The sequence below is a fragment of the Aythya marila genome (genome assembly GCF_965140915.1).
Source record: "Aythya marila genome assembly, chromosome: 16".
NCBI lineage: Eukaryota > Metazoa > Chordata > Aves > Anseriformes > Anatidae > Aythya > Aythya marila.
In genome coordinates, this window is record NC_139057.1 from 8742501 (window position 1) to 8765773 (window position 23273).

General features: G+C 50.4%; 1 protein-coding gene across 8 annotated transcripts in view; it reads left to right on the forward strand.

Annotated features, from left to right (window-relative positions):
• EPB41L1 (erythrocyte membrane protein band 4.1 like 1) overlaps window positions 1-23019 on the forward strand; it is a 72118-nt gene extending 49099 nt beyond the window's left edge. Inside the window, exons 14-25 of one of the 8 annotated variants that reach the window (XM_082773560.1) lie at window positions 630-821; window positions 2182-2280; window positions 7273-9963; window positions 10542-10649; window positions 11842-12240; window positions 13627-13734; window positions 14182-14262; window positions 14495-14557; window positions 15465-15560; window positions 17218-17298; window positions 18304-18420; window positions 19806-23019. In XM_082773560.1, the coding sequence (XP_082629686.1) occupies window positions 630-821; window positions 2182-2280; window positions 7273-9963; window positions 10542-10649; window positions 11842-12240; window positions 13627-13734; window positions 14182-14262; window positions 14495-14557; window positions 15465-15560; window positions 17218-17298; window positions 18304-18420; window positions 19806-19814 (4044 nt within the window). In that variant the 3' untranslated portion in view covers window positions 19815-23019. The remainder of the gene's footprint in view (window positions 1-629; window positions 822-2181; window positions 2281-7272; window positions 9964-10541; window positions 10650-11841; window positions 12241-13626; window positions 13735-14181; window positions 14263-14494; window positions 14558-15464; window positions 15561-17217; window positions 17299-18303; window positions 18421-19805) is intronic. The other 7 variants (XM_082773561.1, XM_082773562.1, XM_082773563.1 and 4 more) reach the window with 7 other exon arrangements.
• The last annotated feature ends 254 nt before the right edge of the window (window positions 23020-23273 follow it).

Consider the following 23273-nt stretch of genomic DNA (forward strand, 5'->3'; position numbering starts at 1 on the left):
TGTCCTCTTTCTACAGTAGGCAAGACCCAACCCCACCCCAGACTGCCGTTGGGCCCAAGCTGGTCCATGTTGATGCAGGTTTGGATCTGTGTTGGTCATCTTTGACCAGCCCTTGACCTCGTGCCCCTCAGCAGAAATCCCCCTTTGAAGCCATTCCTTTGGAAATGCCAATGGGCGACTCCCTGAAGCTCTTACTCGGAGGACTGGCCAGTTTCCTGCCCTGCTGGGACAGAGGCTCTTGGTCCCTTTGTGCCTTGCATGTGAGAGCAGCAGAGATGAGGTTGCTGATATTTCCAGTGGGCCCCTATCCCTTGCCTGATCCCTAAGGAGAGCCCTCTCTCTTCCGTAGATGGCTCAGCTCATCCTCAGCAGCCCATGCTGGAGATGCCAAAGGGGCATATTTTGCCCTGCACAGGAGGAGGGCCACTGTGGGTGTTCCATAATTGCAGTTCCCTGCAATGGTCATAGTGAGAACTGCAGCCCAGGGTGCTCTTATATGCTATTCATTTGGCTCTCAAGACCCTGAATTCAATCCCAGTGTAAAGCAACCTCTCCCCAGTGTCCCTGATTGTCTCTTTTGCCTTGGCTAGTGCTTTAACCATGGTTACCTTCCTCTCTCCTTCCCCAAGTTTTTAGACAAGCCAGAAGATGTTCTGCTAAAGCACCAGGCCAGCATCAATGAGCTGAAACGGACCCTGAAGGAGCCCAACAGCAAGCTGGTTCACAGGGACCGGGACAGGAGGCTGCCTTCCTCACCAGCCTCTTCCTCGCCCAAGCATGAGGATGAAACACCAAAGGGAACCCCAGAAAAGGCCAGCGAGGTTTGTTCTGCTGCTTGTCTTACGGATGAGATCAAGCTGTTCATTAGTTGCCTGGTCTCTGCCTCTAGCACAGTCATGTTGAGAGCACGGTGGGAACTATGTGTTGGGCACAGCGGGTAAAGCAAGGGAGCCTCTGGCCAGGCTGTTGTCTCTAAGTTTTGTAACGAGCTAAGTGTTTCCTCTCTGCTGGTAGTGATCTCCCTTTACGCCCAGGCGCTGCATGGGGTCAAACTTGTCCTCTTCAGAGGGATGTGTTTGTTGGCTGTGAGATGGGGCCTTCTTCACCCTTTATCCTATCGGGGCTCCTGGATGTCAGCACCCTGTGCAAGTCTCGCCCAGTGGGTGTCCCCAGGAGCGCGGGGTTGGGCTCCTGCACAGAGGTGTTTGGTGGCATGCTGACCTGCCACGACCTGGCTGGTGGGAGTGGGAGGAGGGGTGCTGGGTTGAGTGGTGCTGTGCATTCTGCATTTGTGTCCTCTCCTCCTGGCATTTTATCTGCTGGCTTTGCAGTGGGACATCTGCCCTAGGAGAGAAAGGAAGATGCTTGGGTTGCTGGAGCAGGACATCTGGGCTGTGCAGGGCACACCCCCCCACTGCCCAAGGGGAGTGGATGCCTGAGGGGAGTGGATGCGGTGCAGCTGGGCTGCATGGGGTTGGGCTCATGCTTGGCTCAGCCCAGGCAGTGGCCCAGGTCTCAGTGGTGAGGGTATTCCGCAGCTCGGACACCCTCCCTCCCATGTGGGCTGAGAGCACTGGACCCTCCATGCTTGCTCTCCCCACCTCAGCGTCCTCTCCCCTGCAAGAGCAGTGGAGCCAGCAGCCGTGAGCTTCAGGCCTCGTACACTCTGCATGTGGGGCACTCCCTGCCCCAGCTCTGTCCTGGAACTGTTTCACTGAGCAAGTCAGGTCATGGCACTGCGGTACGAGGAGGGGCTTTGGGGAGAGGCTTGTCTGAGGCCTCTCCATGGGGAATTTGTGGTGTGCACATGTGCTTGCTGGTCCCCTGGAGATACGGGGCTGGCTCGGCTGGCTGCAGAGCAACCCAGGCAGAGGTGAGTTACAGGAGGTAACAACCTCAAAAGTGTCAAGCTGGAAAGAGGAGGAAGGTTTTTAACCTCACATCTGTTTTAGAAGCATATGTATAGCGTACAAAGAAAGACCTAAACATAACATCTAGACCTGGCATAGCTGGTGATCTCTGTCCACCCATCCATCCATCATCCACCCACTTGTTCCTTCATTCCTTCTCATGTGCTCTCTCTCTTTCTGTGTCTGTCTGTCTGTCTCTTTCCCTCCCTCTCTCTCTTTCTCTCTCTCTCTCTCTTTCTCCATGGGTGCTGGGGTTTCTGTGCTGACACAGAGGATGGAAGAGGACACCTTAGACGATTTTGCATCTGAGCACGGAGCTGCCCTGTGCATGGAGTCTTTCACGCAGAAAAGCCTTGTCTCCTCTCCTGAGGTTATCATCATCCCCTTTCTCTTTCCACCCTCGGCTTCACATTTTGCCCTCTCATGGTGCCCCTCAGGCAGTGTGAGGCGTTCCTGCCCTCTAAGCAGAGCCCAAGCTGTTTGCTGGCACCCCTGGATGGGTCTCTGGGGCAGGGCTGCTCCTGTTCCTATTGCTTTGAATCTGTGAGACAGTCCTGAGAGACCTTCCAGTGAAGCCCCACTGGCCAGTGGTGGCAGGGCATCCCCCAGGGCTGGCTGTGCTCTGGGTGAGGGTCTGTGCTGCAGCTGGTGCCAGAGGTCCCAGGAGGCAAGTGCTGAGCCCCACAGCACAGGTTCTCTGCAGGTGTCTCCTCCAGGAGCAGACAGGCGCCCAGCTACAGGCTGTTTTCAGCAATCCCTTGTGCTTTCCCCTCCCTTCAGCTGCAGTTAGAGTTGCTGAGGCCCTGGCACCCAGAAGTAGGGCTTCTCTGGATGCATTAAAAATGTTGTTTTGGCACCTGTACAAAGCAGGATCACCCTGCCTTCCGAGGCCTTGTGTGCTCCCTGCCTGCAAGGGACATGGGCACAGCACTCCTTGCATTCAGGGATCTTTGTCGTGTGATAGCGATGGTTTCCTGGGACAGGTGAAAAAAGTTACAACTGAGAAGAAGAAAAGTGGTCTTCGAGACTTGGTTCTGATGTGTTTGGGTCCAATCGTGCTGAAATGTAGTGCACAGCGGTGCTGGGGTGCGTGTCCTCCCTGAGTGGCCCCAGAAAAGGCAGCAGGGGAGCAGCAGCAGCCTGGGGCAGGTGGAAAGGGTAGGGGTGGAGGGGACAAGGGTGAGGCTGGTTCCACCCTGATGCTCCCTGATGTCCCCAGGTGTAGAGATCCCAGCGCTGGCAGGGGCAGGCTCTGCTCCACCAGGACAGCTGGAGTGTGAACCTGGGCTGAAGCTCGTGTCTCCGAGAGGGGGGATGGATATGAGTGAGGGTTTGAGCACAGCCTCAGGCTTCAGCAAGGATAAATGCACCTTCGGTGAGGCTTGGGCTCTGTGGCAGCATCTCCTGTGTTGTTCTGGGGCCCTCTATGTGCCAGTACTTGGGGGTTGCTGTGAAATACTTCTAGGTGCCAGTACTGCACTAGTCTACAGAAGTGAAATGCAATCTCTGCCACAGCAGAATGTGGCAGCCTTTGCACAGAAACAGCAGCAATGAGGTGTGCATGCTGCACTTAATGCACGCCTTCCTCTCTTCTGCCTTCCAGAGGCCCTCGGGGTGCCAGGGCTGTGCTGAGGTGCTGACAGCCAGCTGGTCTCACCTGAGGTTTCTCTCCACACATCGGCAGCTGAGATTCAGCATCCGATGCATGCAGTCTTGCCCGTATGTGGCTGGTGCTCTCCGTGAGGAAGTCAGGATCCCATGAGGATGATTGCACGAAGACCGGCGCATCTGCAGAGCTTGCATCATGCTCAAGTGGAGAGTCCCTTGGTGCCCATGGGGTTGCTGAGGTTGGGTTATCTGCCACCCCTGCCTATGTGAGGTCACTTTTCCACCTTCCCCTCCTTGGTTCTCACTCTTGCTGGGGGAAGAGTGCCGGACTGGGGGTTGGATGGAGTCTCCTCAGCTTCAGGTGACAACAGTGTCGTCTTGATCTTGGATTCTTTAATTCTTCCCTCCTTATTGTGAGGCTTGTGCATTCCTTTCAGGTGTGCTGGGTCTTTCTTTGCAGGGGAGCAAAGAAAAATGGCAGGTACCTTGAACAGTGCCAAAAGGAAAACCTCCTGACTGCTCTGGGCTCCTCTGAGGATGTGAGCTTTGCCTGCAGCCATCAGGTGCAGAAGGCTGTCTCTGTTCCACATTGTCATTGCATTTCTTTCCCATCTCCGTGTTTGTCCTTTCTTGTGACATGAAGGCTGTGGTGAGAATGTCCTTCCCAGCTGCTCCTGTTCTCTGGAGAAGGCATGTTAGGGAAAAAACAAAACAAACCAACCTCCAAAGCTCCAGAAGTTCTCTGCTTTCCTGGAGGTATCCAGCTGTTGTCACTGAACATTCCCAGGAGTCCTCAGGCTCTGGGGGTCTGCCAAGAGCTGTGGAACCAGAGCTGTGGCCAGAGCTAGCCTTGAGCCATCTGCAGCAGAGAGTTCAGAACATTCCACAGGGTAGGTGGCTGTTTCCCTTGCATGGGCTATGCTCATCCCAACAAAGTTTGAGGAGTAGCTGTTTTAGAGATAAATCTGGAGATTTCGTTTTTTCCTTACTGGTTGTGAGGTACTGCTGTGGATCAACACATTGTTCCAGGCTTCAGAAGACTTAACCTAACGCTCTTTAATGTACAACAACATTTCTCTAGAGCCTTACTTCGGAGCAGGATCCTGACCAGGCTCATCATCTTTGTCTGGGGAAGGTCTCCTCCAAAGGACTCTGTCTTACAGACAGAGAAAAGGGAAGAAAAAGCTGAAGAGATCTGTACTTGTGCTCATGCCCTGTCTATCAGTGCATTTGCTGCAGAAAGGGTCGATCAGTGAGGCTGTGTTGCAGGACCAGAAGAGCTGTACCCTCAGGGAAGTAAGTAGTCCTCTGTTTGAATCAACCGTGAGCATTCCTAGTGTTCAGAAAAGGCTGGAAACTGACCTGGGCGTCCTGGTAGTACCCATTTAGCTCATGGTAGTGGTGCTTCCTGGGTCAAACTCACCCACGAAAGACACAGATGTGCCTGGGAGTCACTGAGTACCTCTGCTGTGGCTTCTGTGGACAAACAAGAAACAAAACCACGTGGGGAGACCACTGGGGGAGGAAGATGTGGAGAAAGTGGCCTGAAGAACAGACAGTTTTGGGGAACGCAGGCACACTGAGAATTGACACCAGGAGGCTTGTGCAAGGGGTGCTGTGGGAAGCTGGCAGAGGACAGCTCTACTGAAGGTCTAGGCTCCTCGGTGCTCACAGCCAGTTTTCATGGTGCAGGCTTGCTCCGTAGCCTCCTGCTGCAGTGCAACAGCCACTTGCTCTCACCAGAGCGTGGCAGGGAAAGGAGCCAGCACTAGGTATGTTGACTGCCCAGGTGGTGCCAGCACCACAGCCTGGGATGCTGAGTGCCAGCAGCCATAGACCTTTCTTTGGCACCTGGTAAAGAAGGCAGGAACTAGGGGGTGGCATCTTTTTTGTTGAGGGCTCTCACCAATTTTTAAACTAACGTTTTGAACTGAAAGAGGGTAGATTTAGATTAGATAAAGGAAGACTTCTTTTACTCTGAGGGTGGTGAGGCACTGGCACAGGTTGCCGCAAAGGAGCTGTGGATGCCCCATCCCTGGAGGTGTTCAAGGCCAGGCTGGATGGGGCTGGGGGCAGCCTGGGCTGGTGGGAGGTATCCCTGCCCATGGCAGGGGTTTGGAATTGGGCGTTCTTTAAGGTCCCTTTCAATCCAAACCATTCTGTAATTCTGTGATTTCTGATTCCCCTCCTTGTGGAGGCCTTTCCATTATCAATTGTTTTTCCTCCTTTCTCTCTCTCCTCTGATCTCATTTTCCCTTCTCTCTCTGTGCTTCCTTCTGTCCTCTGTTTCTCTTTATTCGGTCTCAATTAGGTTTCCGTTCTCGGTGTAACCACTCCCAGCATTCACCCTGGCCCCTCTGTGTAGGGTACTGACAGTCCACCTCTACTTTACATTACTTTGTTTTCCTCTTTTGAGTAGGGAGAGTGCAGCCAGCCCCAGCTCCCTGCAGCCGACATGCAGGAAGGTGCTGCAGCAGGTCAGTTTCTCTCACCCTGCAAAAGCAATGCTGGCTCTGTCCTACTGGCCAGTGTCCATGGTGTGGGCAGAGATAGCCCAGAGTGGCCATTGGAGCCCCGTGGTGAGCTCTACAGGACCTGCAGCCCTGCCCTTCGTGTGTGTGCAGTATGTACCTGGCTGAGGAGGCTGCTGGGCTTCCTCATCAGTACAAATGCCCATTGCTGTTTTCCTGCTTGCTGCGTTCTCATGGGTTATTTTCAGCCTTCAGTTCCAGAAGTGGAAAAATTTTATCCATGTTTTGTCCTTGGAGCTTGTGAGGTCTTCAGGGGTCTTGCGGGACAAACACATGAATGTACCAAGTGTATGTACTAAAAGTAATCTAGCATCCACCCCTGCACAGCAGCATATAGCTTCACTGTATGCTATATCAAATACTCACTGTGTCTTTGCTGCAGGATGCTGCAGCCTTCACTTGGTCCTTGCTGCAGTCCCTGCAGCTATCTCAGCTGCTGAGCCTGTTTTTTAATTTTACAGTTAACTGTTTACAGGTTACTTTTCTGAACTGCATGGTTTCAGCATTGCTAGAAACCTCTGCTAAATAATTGGTTTTGATGATATTTCTCAGGAGATCTGGAAAGGAAGGATGGACCTTGGAGTGAATCCAAGTGGCAGCGTCTGGTAGGAAGGGGAAAGGGCCTTGCTGATGCCTAAGGTGGCTTCTCTTCTTGCTCATGCTACTTCTTGCTCAGTCCAACTTGGTTTTAGGGCATGTGGATGAAACTGAGAGTAAAGCTAGACAAAACAACCACTGCTTACAACAAAATCTCACCCTTAGCTCTCATAGAAACTGTTAGGGCCAGCTAAAAACAGGAGTGAAATGGAGAGTCCCAGTTTGGTTTAATCTGCTGTATTCCCCAGCCTCATGGGGAGCTCTGTAAATGTGCCTGCTGAGAGCATTGCTCCCACTTCTTTGTTTCCAAAAAAGTGACAGATTTTGCAGGTATGTTGGTAGGCCATTGCCCATAACAGAAGGTGGTCCAAGGCCCTGGAGAGTATAGAGGGGCTCAGCCACTTTCACAGCATCAGCCCCCTTATTTTAAGTACCTTCTCTCCATCAATGCCATCAATTGTCAGGCTCTTCATATATACCCTGCCTCAACTCTTGCATGAACAATAATATTAATTTAGTCAACCCCATCTAAGGCACATCAGCTTTCTGTTATTCATCAAAGCAATCATCAGCTGTTAGGTAAAGTATGTTTGATGCTAACTCTTCTTGCTCCAATTGCAATGCAGGGCTCGGAGCATTGGGTATTTATAGAGAGAGAAACTTCTAGGCTGGAAGAGGTAGCTCTAAAGAAAGCTCTGGGAGTCAAGAAAGAAGAAGCACGTGCAGGTACTTCAGAGGTGGAAATGAGTGTGAGCATGTCGAAAGTGGAGATGGCAGTAGGGAAAGCCAAGGAAATGGCAGGCCAGGAAGAGACAACAGATGCAGATCTGGAGACCTGGAAGAGAGCAAAAATGATTGCTAGTCCCGAAGATTTTGAGTCTGTCTGGGAGGATGAGATCTATGAGAAAGAAACCAGGGAGGAGCCCAGCATGGAGGCAAAGTGCTTGCCACCTGAGAGAGCAGAGGAGGAGCCCAAAGAGAGAGGCGAGGGGGTAACTGCAAGTGAACCAGGTCTGTCCAGGCCAAGCCAGAAGCCTGAAGAGAAGCAAAGGACCAAGACTTCAGGGCCAGATCTGCCCCAGGGAGAAAGCAAGATGATCTTTGAGGAGTATGTTTCTGCAGCCTCCAGGAAACAGGATTCCAGAGTGCTAACTGCAACCACAGAGTTCATTAAAATTAAAGTGAAGTCTAGTGATGACAACACAGAGACTTCTGCTACACAGAGGATCATCTACTTAGGAGACCTAGAGGGAGATGAGAAGGACAACAAAACACATCTGCTTTCAGAGGCGGGAGGACAGCTTGACTTGGTGGAGAGGCCAGAAACTACAGTGAATGAGCCAGGAGAGGGATCAGAGCCCACAGCACCCATAGAAGAAAGGTCCCAGTCCACTTCCTCAATGTATGAGCAGCAGAGAGCAGTATCAGAAAAACCTGCCGTAGTGCCAGAGCAGCCTGAGACAGGCTGTGATGAGACAAGCCCTGCAGGACGTCCTCCCTTGGAGCAGGAGCACTGTTTGTCAATGAAGCAAGAAGTAACAGCGAGTCTTAGGGGCTATGAAACACAGGAGAAAGATGAAACCACATTGTGTTCCCAGGAGGTGGGCTCAGATGAAAAGGATCTACAAAGCCCAGAAGGAGGATTGAAGCTGAGCGCCCTGGAAGGGGAAGGCAGTAGGGCTGAGGACCCTAAACAGAGCCCAGCTGCAGGAGAGCAGTGGGGCACAGACATCTCTGTGACAGAGTGGAGGCTCTCAGAAAGAACCAGACCTGATGGGAATGAGGAGGAAAGCTCCAGAATGGTTCTGCAGATGGAAGAGATAGAGACTAAATCATCCTCTTCAGCTGTGCCTCAGCAGGGCTGCCCTCATACCTCTGCAGGGCTGGAGGAAGATGAACCCAGCACTCCCACCCCTGGGCCCTTTCCCCGGCAACCAGGCCCTGTCCCTGCAGAGCCAGCCCAGGACGCAGAATCCGAAGGCCAAGACCTGTCCCGGGGCACCAGCCTTGTGAGAGGTGTGGGCACACCGGAGGATGTGAACCCCTCAAAAGAGGTGACATGCAGGGAGGCAAGTTCTGCAGTAGGTAAAGGGACTCTCAAGGACATGAGCCCTGTGACAGAGTATGAAACACCCAGGGATGTGAGTCCTGAACCTGAAGAAAGACCACAAGATGTGGGCTTTGCTACAAGGAAAATACACCAAGATGCAAGTCCTGTTGCAGGAGGACTACACCAAAACATAGACAGTGCAGCAGAGCCAGTCCTGGTCAGAGATCTGGCCACAGGGGAGGATGTCCGAGACTCAAATCTTGTCACTACAAAAGGAGTCCAGAGAATCACAGAAAAGCCACTCCAGGAAGAAAAGCTTGTGATAAAAGAGCTCTCCCAGAACACAGGGCCCAGATCAGGAAAGCTGATGGGAGATGAAGGCTGTGGAGTGCAAGAATTATCCCATGACAAAAGCCTTTACATGAAACAGCAGCCTCCCAAGGCAGAAGAACCAGAACAAAAGACTGAGACCATTATAGGACACCTGCCCCAAAAGGGTCCCGAGTCTGGAGGGCCACTCCACACTGCACATACCAAAGCACAAGAACCGCCTTGGGACTTGGAGTTCAATGTGGGACAAGCTCTGCAAGGCAGGAGCTCTGTGGTAGGAGAACTTGCTAGGGACAGTGACCTTGCTCTGCGGCAGCCAGTGCAGCCTCCCGAAGAAGAAGCTGATGTCCTGCACTCCCACTCCACTGTAACGGGAATACGTCAAGAAAGCACAATGTTCCAGCCTTCAACCTTCAGTGAAGAGCTGCAAGTGAGCAGTGGGATACAGAAAAGAGAGTCTGGGCCATCGATGTGTACTGATGGTAGGACAGAAACTGTGTCCCAGGAGCACAGAGGTGTCACCAAGGTCCCACTCCTGGGCAGCTGGCAGGACAGTGAGAGCTACAAGAAGACCTCAGTGGCCTCTAAGATTAAGATGTTTGAGCAAAGTGAAGCTGAGCGAAGGGCAGCCCAGGAGGAACAAGAGCATTTGCCTGAAACTGAGATGCCACCAAAAGCAAAGGGGAAGATGAATCTGACACAGGATGTGCTTTTGAGCACAGGCCTCATCTCACCTCTGTCGCTGACAGGTACTCCGGTGGAACTGGCATCCAGTGTGGGCTCATTTGCCCTCAAGGGGCAAGGGGCTAGTTCAGGAAACTCCTCTCAGCCCCTGTCTCTGAAGGAAGATGTGTCTGTTGATCTGGAGCATGGAGAAGACAGTGCTGACCTGGCTTCCCCTGACTCCGGCTGTGAACTCACACTGGCAGAAGCCGTGGTAACTCTTCCAATGAACTGTCCGGATGGAAAGTTCATGCGCATGTTGTGTGGCTCTTTATTTACCATGTTCAGTGGCACCTCACACATCCATTGACTGAGAACAGTCGCTTTGCATCCCCTGTCCTTTTATGTATGTGTGTGCGGTCAGGCTTATTTGCTGAATGCAGACCTGCTGGCCAGTTGGTTCATTGGCTTTTTGTTTTGTGATACGTCCCCCCCCGCCCCCCCCCGCCTGACATTTTGGCAACCTGGAGAACGCCACTTGCTAAACCTGAAAATGGGCACCCAAGCCTCATGTCCAGGAGCAAGAAAGGGAGATGGGGGGTTGGATTCAGGAGGTGTGGCTCTGCCACAGGTGTATATACACCGATCAGCAACATGTCCACGCTTCCAGCTTCACCCCTGCATTTCTTACGTTGATAACCCTTCTTGCTTAGCGCACCAGCCTCACCCATCCTCCCCTGTCTTCGGCAAGCTGGTGGCTGGATGATGAAATAGCTTTCTTCACTCTTGTAAGCATTAGATCAGCTCCTATAGAGTTAATTTCCTTAAAACTAACCATTTTCTCTAATCCAGAGCAAATCTCAGGAACCAAGTGGGGAAGAAAAGGATTTATCTGACCCGTCTGTAAAATCCAGCATGAAAGAAGAGAATTTAAAGACTGCTGTTCCAGTGGTCTTACAGGTCTCACTGCTGTTTTACTAACTGCTTTTTGCCATAGTATGATAGCTCACCTTAAGCAGCTGAGGACTGTATGCTTCCAGCTCCTCTCCCCCTGGTAGAGCTGTTGTGAATGTATTTATACACACACACACACACACAAACACATATGCGGCTGTGTTCCTCTTGCATTTGTTTGACACCCTGTTTCTCATACCTCTCAACCTCCCAGCAGTGCAAACAAAAAGTGCCTTTGCCAGCAGAGCCTGGCACATTGCAGGGGATGGCTCTGGCAACAAATGCTTGGACCAGAGTCCAGGAGGTGGGCATTAGTGGGATGATTTCTAAGGGAGAAATGCCTAGAGCAAGATGCAAAATAAAGCAAACGCATGGGTCTAGATTTCCCATCACTTCATGACAAAACATGGCAAGAAGAGATGTACCCTCTGATGGCAGAGTTGAGAGGTATGTCTGTGTTTGGGGAGCAGCTAGTGGAGGGAGGTGGTCCCTGGGCTCTGATCGTGCTGTCAATTACACTGACCCAACACATGATCTGATGCCTTAAGAGTCACCCCTGGTTGCGCGAGGCCTTTGGAGGTGGGCTGGTGGGCAGCTCTGGTGTGTCTAGCCCTCCTCCCTCTGGGGCAATGTCCCCCAGTCCCACATGGATGCTCCACTTGGGCTGAGCTCAGTGCAGTTGGCACGCTCCTCTGCTTCTCCTTCACCATACCTTGCTGATGGGGCCCTTTTCTTTAAAACTCTTCTTTTTTCCCTATGTCTTTTTTTTTTTTTTTTTTTTTTTTTTTTTAATTCCCAGTTTTACCGGTGTATGATAGCATTGGCGTTTGAGCTGTTTCTGAATGTCTCTTGACAGAGCTGTTGTTTTGCATACATCTGCTTTCACCAGGTGCACTGATGTGCCTCTAAGCTGGCCAAGCTTTTCTGTGTGACTGACCCTTTTTTCCAGCGATTAATTACCAGTAGGCTTTTGGCAAAGTCAGATTAAATAACCCTTCTCCCGCCACCCCTGCAAAGTTGCTGCTGTCAGAAAGGTTTCAGTTTCCATGCTTGAGTTGTGTTGAACTCTACTCTGTGATGTTCGCTGCAGCCTTTTCTCCTCCTCTTCCTCCCCCCCTCCTCCGTCAGCGCAGCCCGCGTTGCCATGCCATGCCGTGCTCACTTTCTGCATCTCTCTCCATCATTGTGTCTCATTCAGAAAGCGGGCTTGAGGGAGGGCACCGAGGAGAAAGCTAAGCCACCTCGGCACAGGGCTCCTGAGAGTGACACTGGTGATGAGGAGCAGGACCAGGAGAAGGACGCGGTGTTTCTGAAGGACAGCCACCTGGCCATCGAGCGCAAGTGCTCCAGCATCACGGTCAGTTCAACCTCCAGCCTGGAAGCAGAGGTGGACTTCACAGTGATTGGTGACTTCCACGGAACAGCCTTTGAGGACATCTCCCGGAGCCTGCCCGAGCTGGACAAGGACAAGAGCGAGATGGAAGATGAAGCCCTGGTTTCCTTCCAGCACACTGACAAAGTAGTTCCTGGACTGGAAGAGGATGTCAAAGACAGGGAGAAAGTCTCCCAGCCCAGCACAGATGTCTCCCAGCTAGAGGTACACAGGGAAGCCGTTCCACCAAGATTGCTTCGGTGCTGTCATCTCTCCATGTTCTCTGTCCTGGTGCTTGGTATTGCCTTCATGGTGTGCAGTCCCACATCAATTTGGAAGAGCATGCTAGCTTTCAGACTGCCTGGGTTCCTGTCTGGTGTAAATATTTTACCCTGATGCATGCTCTTGTCTGTCTTGCATGCTTCTTTCTGTTTGGGCAGGGGCATGGCTCTGTCGCATGTTTTGTGCATCTGCTAACCAGAAGAAGTCACCACTGTCTCTTAATACACTGTGTCTGGCTGCCTACCCTGTCCCTCACACCACTACAGCATGTCAGCAGCTGGAAGTGCACGTTTTGCTAACTGATGGCTCTGTCTCTGTATTTTGCATGAAGTCAGTGCCCAGTTTGTACAGCGAAGAGAAATGTGCTGCCAACTATCCTGTCTGCTCATGCCTGGGCAGGAGAGGTTTGCAGAGTAGCCTGTGAGAGCAGCTCTGAAGGTTGTGGGGGACCAGCTATACGCTGGGAGTGCTTATAGCAGGGCTAAGAAAGCTGCATGTGGCACATGTGTGTCTGAGGGGAAGCTGAGCGTATGCTGCTGAGAGAGGACAGTAGAGCCAGCCCCACCTTGGATGAAATATAGCATGATCTCTGCACGGGACCAGAGCATCTTCTGCTTGGGCCAGTCAGCGCTGGCCACAGCTCCCTAGCCCCAGCCAGGTGAATTCCCCAATTGCTCTCTGGAGCTGCTCGCAGCATGAGTCCAGACCTGGAGCCAGGAAGAAGCTACAGAAGAAAGCAAGTTTCCTCTGAGACAGCCCTTGTTTGGAGCATCATGTGCTGCTGGGCTGTGGGCTTGGATTGTCAACTCCAGCTCTCAGCAGGGGCAGTTGTCTCAGAAATGCTGGGCATATGCTGGAAACCCAAGTTTCCCCAAGTTAGCCTCTGTCTGGCAGCCAAGTGTCACTGCAGCTGTCAGGAACTGAAGCAGATCATAGAAATGCCAAAGGTCACAAGAGAAATAGAATTGGTGGGTGAAGACCAATTTGCCCAGCCCTGCGGTATCTGTAAATCTGTCAAAAAAAATCCCTGGCAACCTTGGGATGGAGCATCGGGTCTGATTTGAGGTATGTCAGTCCTGTAGGGCTCTTTGCATGGTAGCTATTAGCCCAGTGTAGCAGCTGGGCTCTGCTCTTGGTCTGGTGAGGGCCAGCATGACACGTGCAGGTTGTCACACACAGTGGCACTTGCAGAAGATTACAGTGGGGCTCTGATCAGGCACACTGGTGCAGGAGGAGCACTGAAGTGTCCTCCAGGCAGGGCTGCCTTGGTGTGCCCAGGGAAGCAGGTTTTGTGGGAGCAGTGGCTGATTTCCCATGTTTCTTCTACAGTCACGAGCCCTGAAAACGGATGCTGTGACTTTTGGCTTGGGGTTGGGCACAAAGAATCCTGAAGACGCCTCTGCTCCTCACCAGATCAGCACCCCAGAAGCAGCCCAGGTGACATGGCTGGGTCTGTCCTCTTGTGGACCTGCTCTCAGGTGGCTCTGCAGAGCCTAAATCCAGCAAAAACTGGCCCCAGACACCAGTGCTGTGAGAGCCAGTAGCTAAGCTAAGACCATTGGGGTTCTTTGCTTTCTCTTGTCTCGCTGTACTCCCCAGAACATCAATTCAAAGCCTGTCCAAAGTTACTCTGCATTTACTTTTCCATGCAGGCACCCTTGAACCCTTCCCCTACACGTGCTTCCCTTGCCCAGCCTGCCGTGCTGCTGCAGTGCTGGATGTGGCGATGTCTGCAGAGGGGGACGGTCACCGTGTGCTCCGCACTGTGCTGCTGGGCCCACAGGCATTGCTTCCCTGGCAGCAGGGAAGTAAAGCTCCATCTCTGTAGACGTAGCCCCTTCACAGGCACCTCCAGGCTCACGAGGCTGCCTTTGCCTTTGGCAGGTGGAAGGAAGCGCCCTTGGCCACAAAGACACGACAGCTGCTGCTCAGGCAGTCACCGCAGAGACTGTGCCAACAACCTCAGTAAGCGGGGCTGGCCCTCACGGTGCTGGGGTTGCGGATGTCCCGTGCCATCCCCCTGTTTTGGGGAGGGAGGCTGGCACAGGCCGTGCTGCTGGGGTGGGGAGAGGAAGACCTCGCCTCGCCAGCGAAGGCTCTGGGGCAAGCTGCCCTGCTCCAAAGCTGCCCTCTGGAGCTTGCCGCGCTGGCCTGCGCGTTGTGCCTGAGCTCACCTGCCCGTGTGCTCTTCTTTCAGGATAACACCACCAAGCCTGGGAAAGGGGCTGGCCCCGTGACAGAACTTCGCTCTGTGTCACCAGTGAGTGGGGTACGGGAGGGAGGGAGGGAAGGAGAGGGGTAGGCAGTCCCTTGGGGCTGTGCTGGCCATCCTGCTGGCCTCCTGCCTTTGCAGCTCAGTGACCGTGGCTGATCCTGTGGTACTGGGCGAGAGCAGAAGGGTGCATGGGTACTGGGGGGCAAGAAGGCTGGGGAACCATGCCTGTGGTGTTTCTCCTGTGGTGCATGTACGCCCTGAGCATCAGCTGAAGGAGGATAATTCCCCAAAATAAAGTAGCCAAGTTCCTGGTGAAGTCTCAAGTGGGCTGAGATATCTTTAGCGCTGAGGGTGCTGCCAGACTACCCAGGGTCATGCTTAATGACTCCTAACTCCCTGGAGGTGACAGCCGTCAACAACCCTGCCCAGCAGCAGCCCTTCCTGTATAAAGCATCTTCCTGCTTTGATTATTCCTTTGAAATGGAATCAAGCGTGGCCAAATGCCATGTGCCACCCTATGCTGGTCACCCGGTGAGCCTGGAGCCCAGGGAGGCAGTGCTTGGCTTAGGCTTTCCAGATGCTTCCATGAAAAGCAAAGTGCTGTGTTTAGGGACAGAGGAAGCCTGAGAGCCCTGCCTTTACAGTGGCTCTAAGGCACTGATGGGCAAGAGTGAGATGCTGTGATCAAATCATCTCCTTGCTGCGGAGACTTTTTTGTTGGTCTAGGCTTGGGGTAGCTGTTCTGCACCGCATGAAAACACCCATCCAGTCAGAAGCACAGCATGTCATCTTTTCCCTTGCCGTGCTCTCCCCTCAGCGGGGCAGACACGCTCACCTCAGCAACATTGTCCCAGTGGGAAGGTCCCAGACCTTTGGAAGCGCCAAGGGAGCCAGTCTTAAATAAAGGCTCCCCTGTGGCAGCCTCTGCTGACACTGCTGCTCTGTCCTGCAGATCACCGGCAGCTCTGCTGGGAAGGAAGTGCTCACCAGCATATTCAGTGCCACTGCAGAAACCCTCTCCACTTCCACCACTACCCACGTTACCAAGGTAAGAGCATCTCCAAAAGGGGCAGTCAATGTCCCTTGTGCCTTTGGTACCACATGGCTCTAGTAATTTAAAGTCCTATCAGTGAGCACTGCTAACTCCTGAGCAAAGATCCTTTTTCCCCTTAGAGACAGATGAACCCCATCCATTGCTGGTGTCTTGTAAAAAGACTCGTGATCAAAGAACCCAAAGTTCTGCAGGTGACACCAGGCTCGGAGCCAGACACTGATTTGGTGGCTCTTCCTCTCCTCACCTCATCAGTCCCTACAACTGGAGGGGTAGAGAACAAACCTGTGCTCCTGACTCCTTAACTTGTTTCCCCAAGGCCATGAGGTCTCTTCTGATTGCCTTCGGACTTTGTCTTGAAACTTCATTACTGCCTACTTGAAAAAATAGTAACAGGTAATAGTCTGAAGGCTGAAACAAGGCAGGAGGTTTTCTCTTCATGTCCCTAATCCAGGCCCCAGGGAAGCAGCAGACCTCCATGTGAAGTGGGTCTGGTCTGCATATTGGGCCTTCTGTTCCCTTCAGAAGGGAGTCTCCCATGACAAGATCTGTCTCTAAGAAGATGCCTTTCCCCTCCTTACAACCTGAAAAAGTGGCTGCTGGCCTGTGGGAGATCATCATCTGGCCCTTTGCTGCACTCCAAGAGCCCCTGGCCCAGTTCAGCCCTGCTGTGCTACCCATTCAGTGCAGCTAGGCATGACTCCAGGGGATTTCAGACAAGGATAAACTGTGTTAGACTGACTTTGGGTGTTAATCACCCCCATGGACTGTGCCCAAGTGCCATGCCCACCTCTGTGCCTTGGTATATTGGGAGGGAAGGGAGTCACTGGATCAAGAAGGAAAAGCAGAGCTTGGCATTGCTGAAATATTGGTCCTCAATGCAGCAGCGGGGATGGAAGAGAATGCATTACGCTGCCACCAGCGTGTGTGCAACTCCCTGTCCTTGTAACTGGTGTGTGTTAATCCAGGCATACCTCAAGTCAGATCCCTTGTCCAGAAAATCCATAGCACAGCTGCCAGGCACCTCACACCAGTGCCAGAGCACCTCACCTCATCTCATCTATGGGAGCCATGTTCGTGTTGGTATATTGGATTTATTAGAGATTGGCTCAGGCAAGGGGGAGAGATGTTAGAAAATTAAGGAGGTGTAGCTGCATCAGAGGACCTCACCCATAGCCACTTCATTCCCAAAGTAAGTACACATAAATGAAAGTAGAAACCCGGCAAGAGTGGTGCTCCACTACCTGCCTGCCACTGGCCCTTTTCCTTTGCTGTTACTCCTACACTCCCTGTGATTAGCTGTGTCGTGCTAGCTCCAACCATGCACTGAGTCAAGCTTAGGGGGAGATGCATGAAACAACCAGGGAGTTCCTAAGATGATGCTGGCCTTGTCCCTCCTCTGGTGGGCAGTTACACCTGCCAGGAACTGGTTTGTTGGGTGCTCTCCAACTCCTCTCCTTCACACGCAGACAGAGGCAGCATGATGACTCTTGGATTCTGAATCTTACTATCTGTCCTGTGACCAAGCGGCTGCAGGCAAGGCCTTGTGTTAGTCTTTTTTCCCCAAAAGCCTGTGGGCTGCAAGGTGTGGGGCTGAGGCAGGGCACCGGTCCTGGAGGGCTGCAAGTGAGTGCTGTGTCTTTTTCTTGTGCAGACTGTGAAAGGAGGATTTTCAGAGACCAGGATAGAGAAACGCATCATTATCACAGGAGATGAAGATGTGGACCAGGACCAGGTAGGAGCACAATACCCTGGCTTTGCCCAGCTGTGGCTGCCCCTGGCTATGTCACTCAGTGCTTCTGGTTCTGGCTTGTACATGTTTGGTCCTTCACTCTGAAAACAGAGCCCTGAGGCCCCAAACCTACCAGCACTGCACAGACCATAGAAGGGGGCAGTTGTGTACCTCCAGGAGGTACAGTGGTACTCACGGGAAACCCCAGCTCCATCTCGGAAGGAGTAACATCAGTCATCACCCACTTGGCCTGCAAAAGGACAGGATCATTTGGTTTATACTGAGCAAGAGTTCCCAGCCCAGCTCCCATCAGCACCTGTTGCAGAAGTGAAGCAGCAGTACAGATTACGTTTCCAGTTGCCTTTTCTCTGTTGCAATACCCTGCAGTGAGACAAGTTCTCCCTTTCTTTCAGTCTTACTATGGGCTGACTCCCTCCAGGTGACTTTGTTTTGCATCTGCCTCCATGACATAGGAACAAAAAGTGAAAAACTTCTTACTGACATAAATCCCTCAGGCTGCAGGGTCATTTCCCTGTGAGCTAATTCTTTGGGATTTGTTGCTTAAAAAATGAAATTGAAGTTCTAAAGTACTTTAAAGTGATCTTCAGCAGGCTCTAAAATTAATTCTAGATTTTTTAGAATTATAATAAATTTAGTAAAAACACTATTTTAGTTTTTTTTTTTTCTAGGGTATTTCTGCAGAGAATTGCTGCTCTTCCTTTGCTTGGGTTTCTGAAGGGAGCCTGGGACATTGTGCATCTCTACAGAAAAGACAGCAAATGAAGGGCAGTGCACAAGGCCTCCCAGTGCTGTACAAACACCTGGTCGGTGATAGGTTCCAGCCTTTTCTGCCAGGCCATTATGTGTAGCTTCAGCTTTGAATCTCTGCATCTGTGTCTGCCTGGAATCCCATTCAGCTCCAGCTGCTTTTCATCTGCTGGTTGAGAGCAATGCTAGTACCAGACTTGATGGAAATGTTAATGAATACTTTCATCATTCTGATTTTAGGCACTGGCTTTAGCAATCAAAGAGGCAAAACTACAGCATCCTGACATGCTGGTAACCAAAGCTGTGGTATACAGAGAAACAGAACCTTCTCCAGAGGAAAGAGACAAGAAACCTCAGGTAGGTGGAGAAGTTACCAGGTACAGCTTATACCTGCTGTGTAAGAGATGTATGTAATAAAGTGTCTGTGCATATCCCGGACACCATATCATGTGTAATAACGCAGTGGAGTCCTTTGCAGAGGTTCTTCACTGATGCTTGCTTAGGTCTCCATGCGATTGCGTAGGCAGAGCATGCATTTCCACAGTGCATGGGCTTTGCTCACCTTCCTGCTCAAACAGCCCGGGCACATTTCCACAGCTAGTCATGGTCGGTATTTGGGACTGACCCCACCAGCTGCAGGTGCTGGTAGCAATTGCTGCTGCTTTGTGACACAGGAGTGGCAGCTCTCAGCCAGCAGTTCCAGTATGATGGTGATTACAGGCATGGCCACATGGCTGTGGTTATAAAGCCAGTGCCACATCACCAGAAGCAATGTTGTATATGTCACCTTGCTCTCCCACTCAGCAGAGGGTTCAGAACCATTTGCATGTAAAGAGGAAGGACCTGCTCATCTCCCTGGGGCAGGGAGTGGGAGAGGTGATACCAATATGGATAGCCTGAGAAACTTGGCAACAGGTTTTGTAGTCATTCCCAAGTATCAGACCAGTATTGGCAAAAGAGGTTTTTATAATCCCTGTTCCCCAGGTTGTCCTTTTAGAACCATGCAGGTGCAGGCAGCAGCACACAAGGTTTGCATCTCCCTGCAGGTACCTCAAATCAGATACAGCTCCGCACACATTTTTCTCCAGGGCAAAACTGGCTTGAGGAGTCCTGCTCTACTCTTACCCCCTTATTCTGACCCCTTTGCTCCCCGATCAGATTGCTACAGCTATTTTGTAGCCATCTGTACAGCAAGACCATGGCACCTCTCAACAAACATCTGTACTAGAGCAGCTAAGGGGCAGAGGAGCATGTTGAAAAAGGGAAGGGGAACTTTTGAAGGCAGCTTCACTACTGAAAAATGTTTGAGGAGCTCAGTTGCGAGCTAGACAGTACGTTTCAAGAGGCCTCTTGGAAATGGGATTTCATGTTTCTTTATTATATGAAGATTTTCAGTTTGGAAGGTCAGAAAAGGCTGTTGCATCTGTCTACTTTTACTTCCTTTAACACAGCACAAATAAGCCTAGACATTTTTGCATCTCTTAGGGAGCCACTCAGTTATAATTTAATGGCCTAAAGTAATCAGTGATCCACTGATATCTCCCCTATACACCAACACCAGCTGAGTGAGAACTAAAAGGTCCTTCTAATGACCGACATCCTGGTAAAGAAGTGAAAATAGTGTCCCTAAATGTTTGCAAATTTACTGTCCATTGCCCTCATACAAACAGGAAACCTGTTATAGTCGAATAAGTCAGAAAAGGAACACCCCGTGACCAGTCATTTTCATCTGCCTTGTACAGGAATCTTGACCAACATGTTCTTGGAAGTCAACATCTGTATTCAAACCTGGAGAACAGTGAAGAAGGAGCCTTCATGCTGGATTTGTCAGCAAGACATAGACATCCTGGCTGCAATGTTTATGGCGAGAGACAAAATTTTTAAAAAAGGAATAGCAAATATATTATATATATATATATACATACACACACACACACACATATATATATATATATAAAAACAGGAAACAAAATGCATCCTTGCACTGCTGCTATATGCTGGAAATGAATAGCAAACAACACCAACAACAAACAAAACCACCCTCTTTGCAGATAAATTGAAGAATTTACTGGATTGGTGATAAAATAAGATTATAAAAACATAATTATAACAATAATACAATAAGCCACCATCCTGCATGTTACATTAAAGGATACACAATCATGAGTTCATTTGTTGCACATTAAATGGAAAGGAAAACTGCTTTGCAACAAAGCAAGAAATAAGCAAACTGAAATAAAACAAACACAAGCAGAAGCAAAACCATTCCCCACCTCTGGAAAGAAGAGAGAAAAACATTGAGTTTATTACTTTAGAGTTATTTTCCGATTTGGAAGTTTGATTTCGCCCTTCTCCTCATTCCATGCTGGTTCTTTTGCATCTTTTGGGGTTCTGTTAACTCTTCCCCTTCTCTGTGCACTTGTCCAACCTCTTGTTCTCTGAAGGTATTTAAGAATTGATTTCATTTCAAACAAAACAAATTATATGTATATGGTTTCTCATTTATAAAAATGCAGCCTGTAGGGGTTTCATATGGATGTGCATTTAAGTTATGTATATTATTATATATAACAAGGGGGGAGGGGGGGAACAATACTGAAATAATTCAACAGCACTGGTAAACATGATGACATTTTTAAATTATTACTTATTTGATTGACTGTGGTTGGTGTATTTTAAGACTCTTAGATCACATTGGGACTCTCAGTCCTGCAAGAAGAGAACAGGGAAGGTGTCAGCCGCTGCTGTTTGGAGGGAGGAAGGGGAGAGAGAGAGGTGGGAGAAGTCCTGCTGACTGATCCACATGACAGAGGAGGGCTGGGTTTCCTGTTGCAGTATGTGGTGTTTGGAAAAGGTTGCTCAGTGGTGAGTTGGCAGGGCAAGGAAGGAGGTTCAGGCTGCTCCTGCAGCCCTAGATCCTCTCCCTGGCTCCCACCCAAAGGCATCAGCATCAGCTGGGATCAAGGTTGCAGCTGCAGGACCATGTTCATCACTTCTCTTCAGCTCATTGAGCTGTGAAGACTTTTGGGTTGTTTTGGATTGATTTGCATTGTTTCTGGACCCCAGTAATGCAATTACTTAAGATTTGTAGTAGGAAGGGTTGGAGGCAGAATAGTTGTTTCTGCCCTGCTTTCCTTCCGCCCCGGCTGCGATGGTTAGTGATGGTGATGGCAGAGCAATGGCAGTCCTTCCCTGTCCTTGCCTCCAGGTGCTGCCCAAGGGCAGGCAGTAGAGAGACCACGTTGTCTCCATCACTGCAGTGTCCCAAATGTACGAGGCTGGATGACAGAGCCTGGTTCTTCTATGTAAGGAGGCATGTGTCAAGGAGATACCAGTGAAACTGCCTGCCCCACAACTCACGATGACTCTGCCTTTAGAGACAGACCTTCTCTATGGCTGCCTTTGGAAGGGGATTATGGGCCAAGCCCAGGGTCTTGTACACTGTGAACCAGGCAGTTAGACTTGGAACAAAAATCAGAAAGGAAAGGAAATTAACACATTTCCGTTTTGGGATTATCTCTATCTCCTGCGTAAACAGAAGGGCCCACAATTCTGCACCATTTTGCCTTTAGTCTCCCATCCTTCACATAGACTGCCCAGAAATAGGTGCATTTAACCGGTTTCTGCAATGGATCTGAGGATGACGGTGAGCAGGGAGAGCCTGAACCATTAGGATGTTGTGGGCAGACCTGCCTTACCAAATCTCCTGTCTTGGTCTCTGGCAGCCTTGGATCATCAACTGCTTGCTATTGTGTCCTCATGAAGTCTGTTCTCCTTCTGGTGTATAGGTTTCCCCCGCAAGCATTGAAGACTTGAGCACAGGCTACTTGGACAGTGGACAGAGCTGATGGCTGATGCCAGTGCAGTCATGTTCCTGAAGAAGTTGGTTGTGGGGTCTCCCTCAGCTTCTGTCTGAGTGTGTTCATCTGCTTGTGACCTGCTGCTTTTAGAGACCGGACCCCAAAACAGAAAGAATTAAGCCAGTTGCAGAGAGGCTAATTTTCTCTCTTTCCTTTTTATGTACATCCAAGCCAGCTGTCAATAGCAGTCACACTTTCAGAGGGACACACCGGGTGACAGAGGACCAGTTCTCAGTGCCTGCACAGGGCATCTAGCCCTTCTTGCCTATTAGCAATGACCTGCACACCGTGCTGGTTGTTCTTCAGCACACTGTAGTTCGTACTCAGAGGAGACCATGTGGCTTTGCTACCCTTACAACCAACCACAGGCTACTCTGAAGATAGATACCTGCATTTTTCATCATGTGTACCATTATAAAAATGAAGGTTACTCTTTAAATTAGGGGCCTTACACAGTTAGAATTGATGTGAGTTTGGACTCAGACTAGTTATGTGTGGAGTGAATGGATCCAGTTCCCTGGCTTCCGTAACTTGTTTAATGGGGGTGACGATGTTCAAAAAAAAAAAAAAAAAGAAAAGAAAAAAAAAAAAAAAAGAAAAGAAAAAGAAGAAAAAAGGAAAGAAAAAAAAAAAAAGGAAAAAAGTTCACTGCTTGTTCACCTGGTGAGGTGTGGGTTTCTGCTGCTCAGCAACAACTGATGCCCCTGCAGGTTTGGCTCTTGCAGCCTGCCCCTTGTGTTGCTGCCGTTTTGGATAGCTGATTACCATTTGTTTTCTTCCAGGGGCCTTTCTGTTGAAAGGAATGAGAGACATGAGTGCCTGTTTTTACCTGATCCCATAAATCCATTCCAAACCTGGCCTGCAATTGCATGAGTAATATTAACAGTAACAATAACAATAAATATTTATTTTTATTTGAAAAGCACCTTACCAATCAGCTGCAGTGCTCTGTTGTTCCTTCACTAACTCCCGTTTTCTCTTCCCTTGTTCTCCTTCTCCCCCCTTCGGTCATACTCCTTTTCAGTGCTCGGTGGTGTATGCGTGTGTGCTCACTGTTCTTGTATTCAATAAAAGTGAAATAAATGTGTTTGATGCTAAACCAGCTTGTGGCCTCATTGGACTCTTTCCCACCAAGAGGATGGACCAACTGGGGGATGGGAGGCATGTCCAACCAGGTTTTCTGCACATTAAAACACTGGCCTCTCCCTTGTATATAGCAAAGACGCCAGTTTGGGTATTGCTGTCTAACGGGGAGGTGAAAGAAAGGTGTTCTTTATGGCTTATGCCTCAGCTCTGCTGTGTGGCGTATTTGTATGATGCAGTTAGGAAGGCTATAGTGGTCGTGAAGAT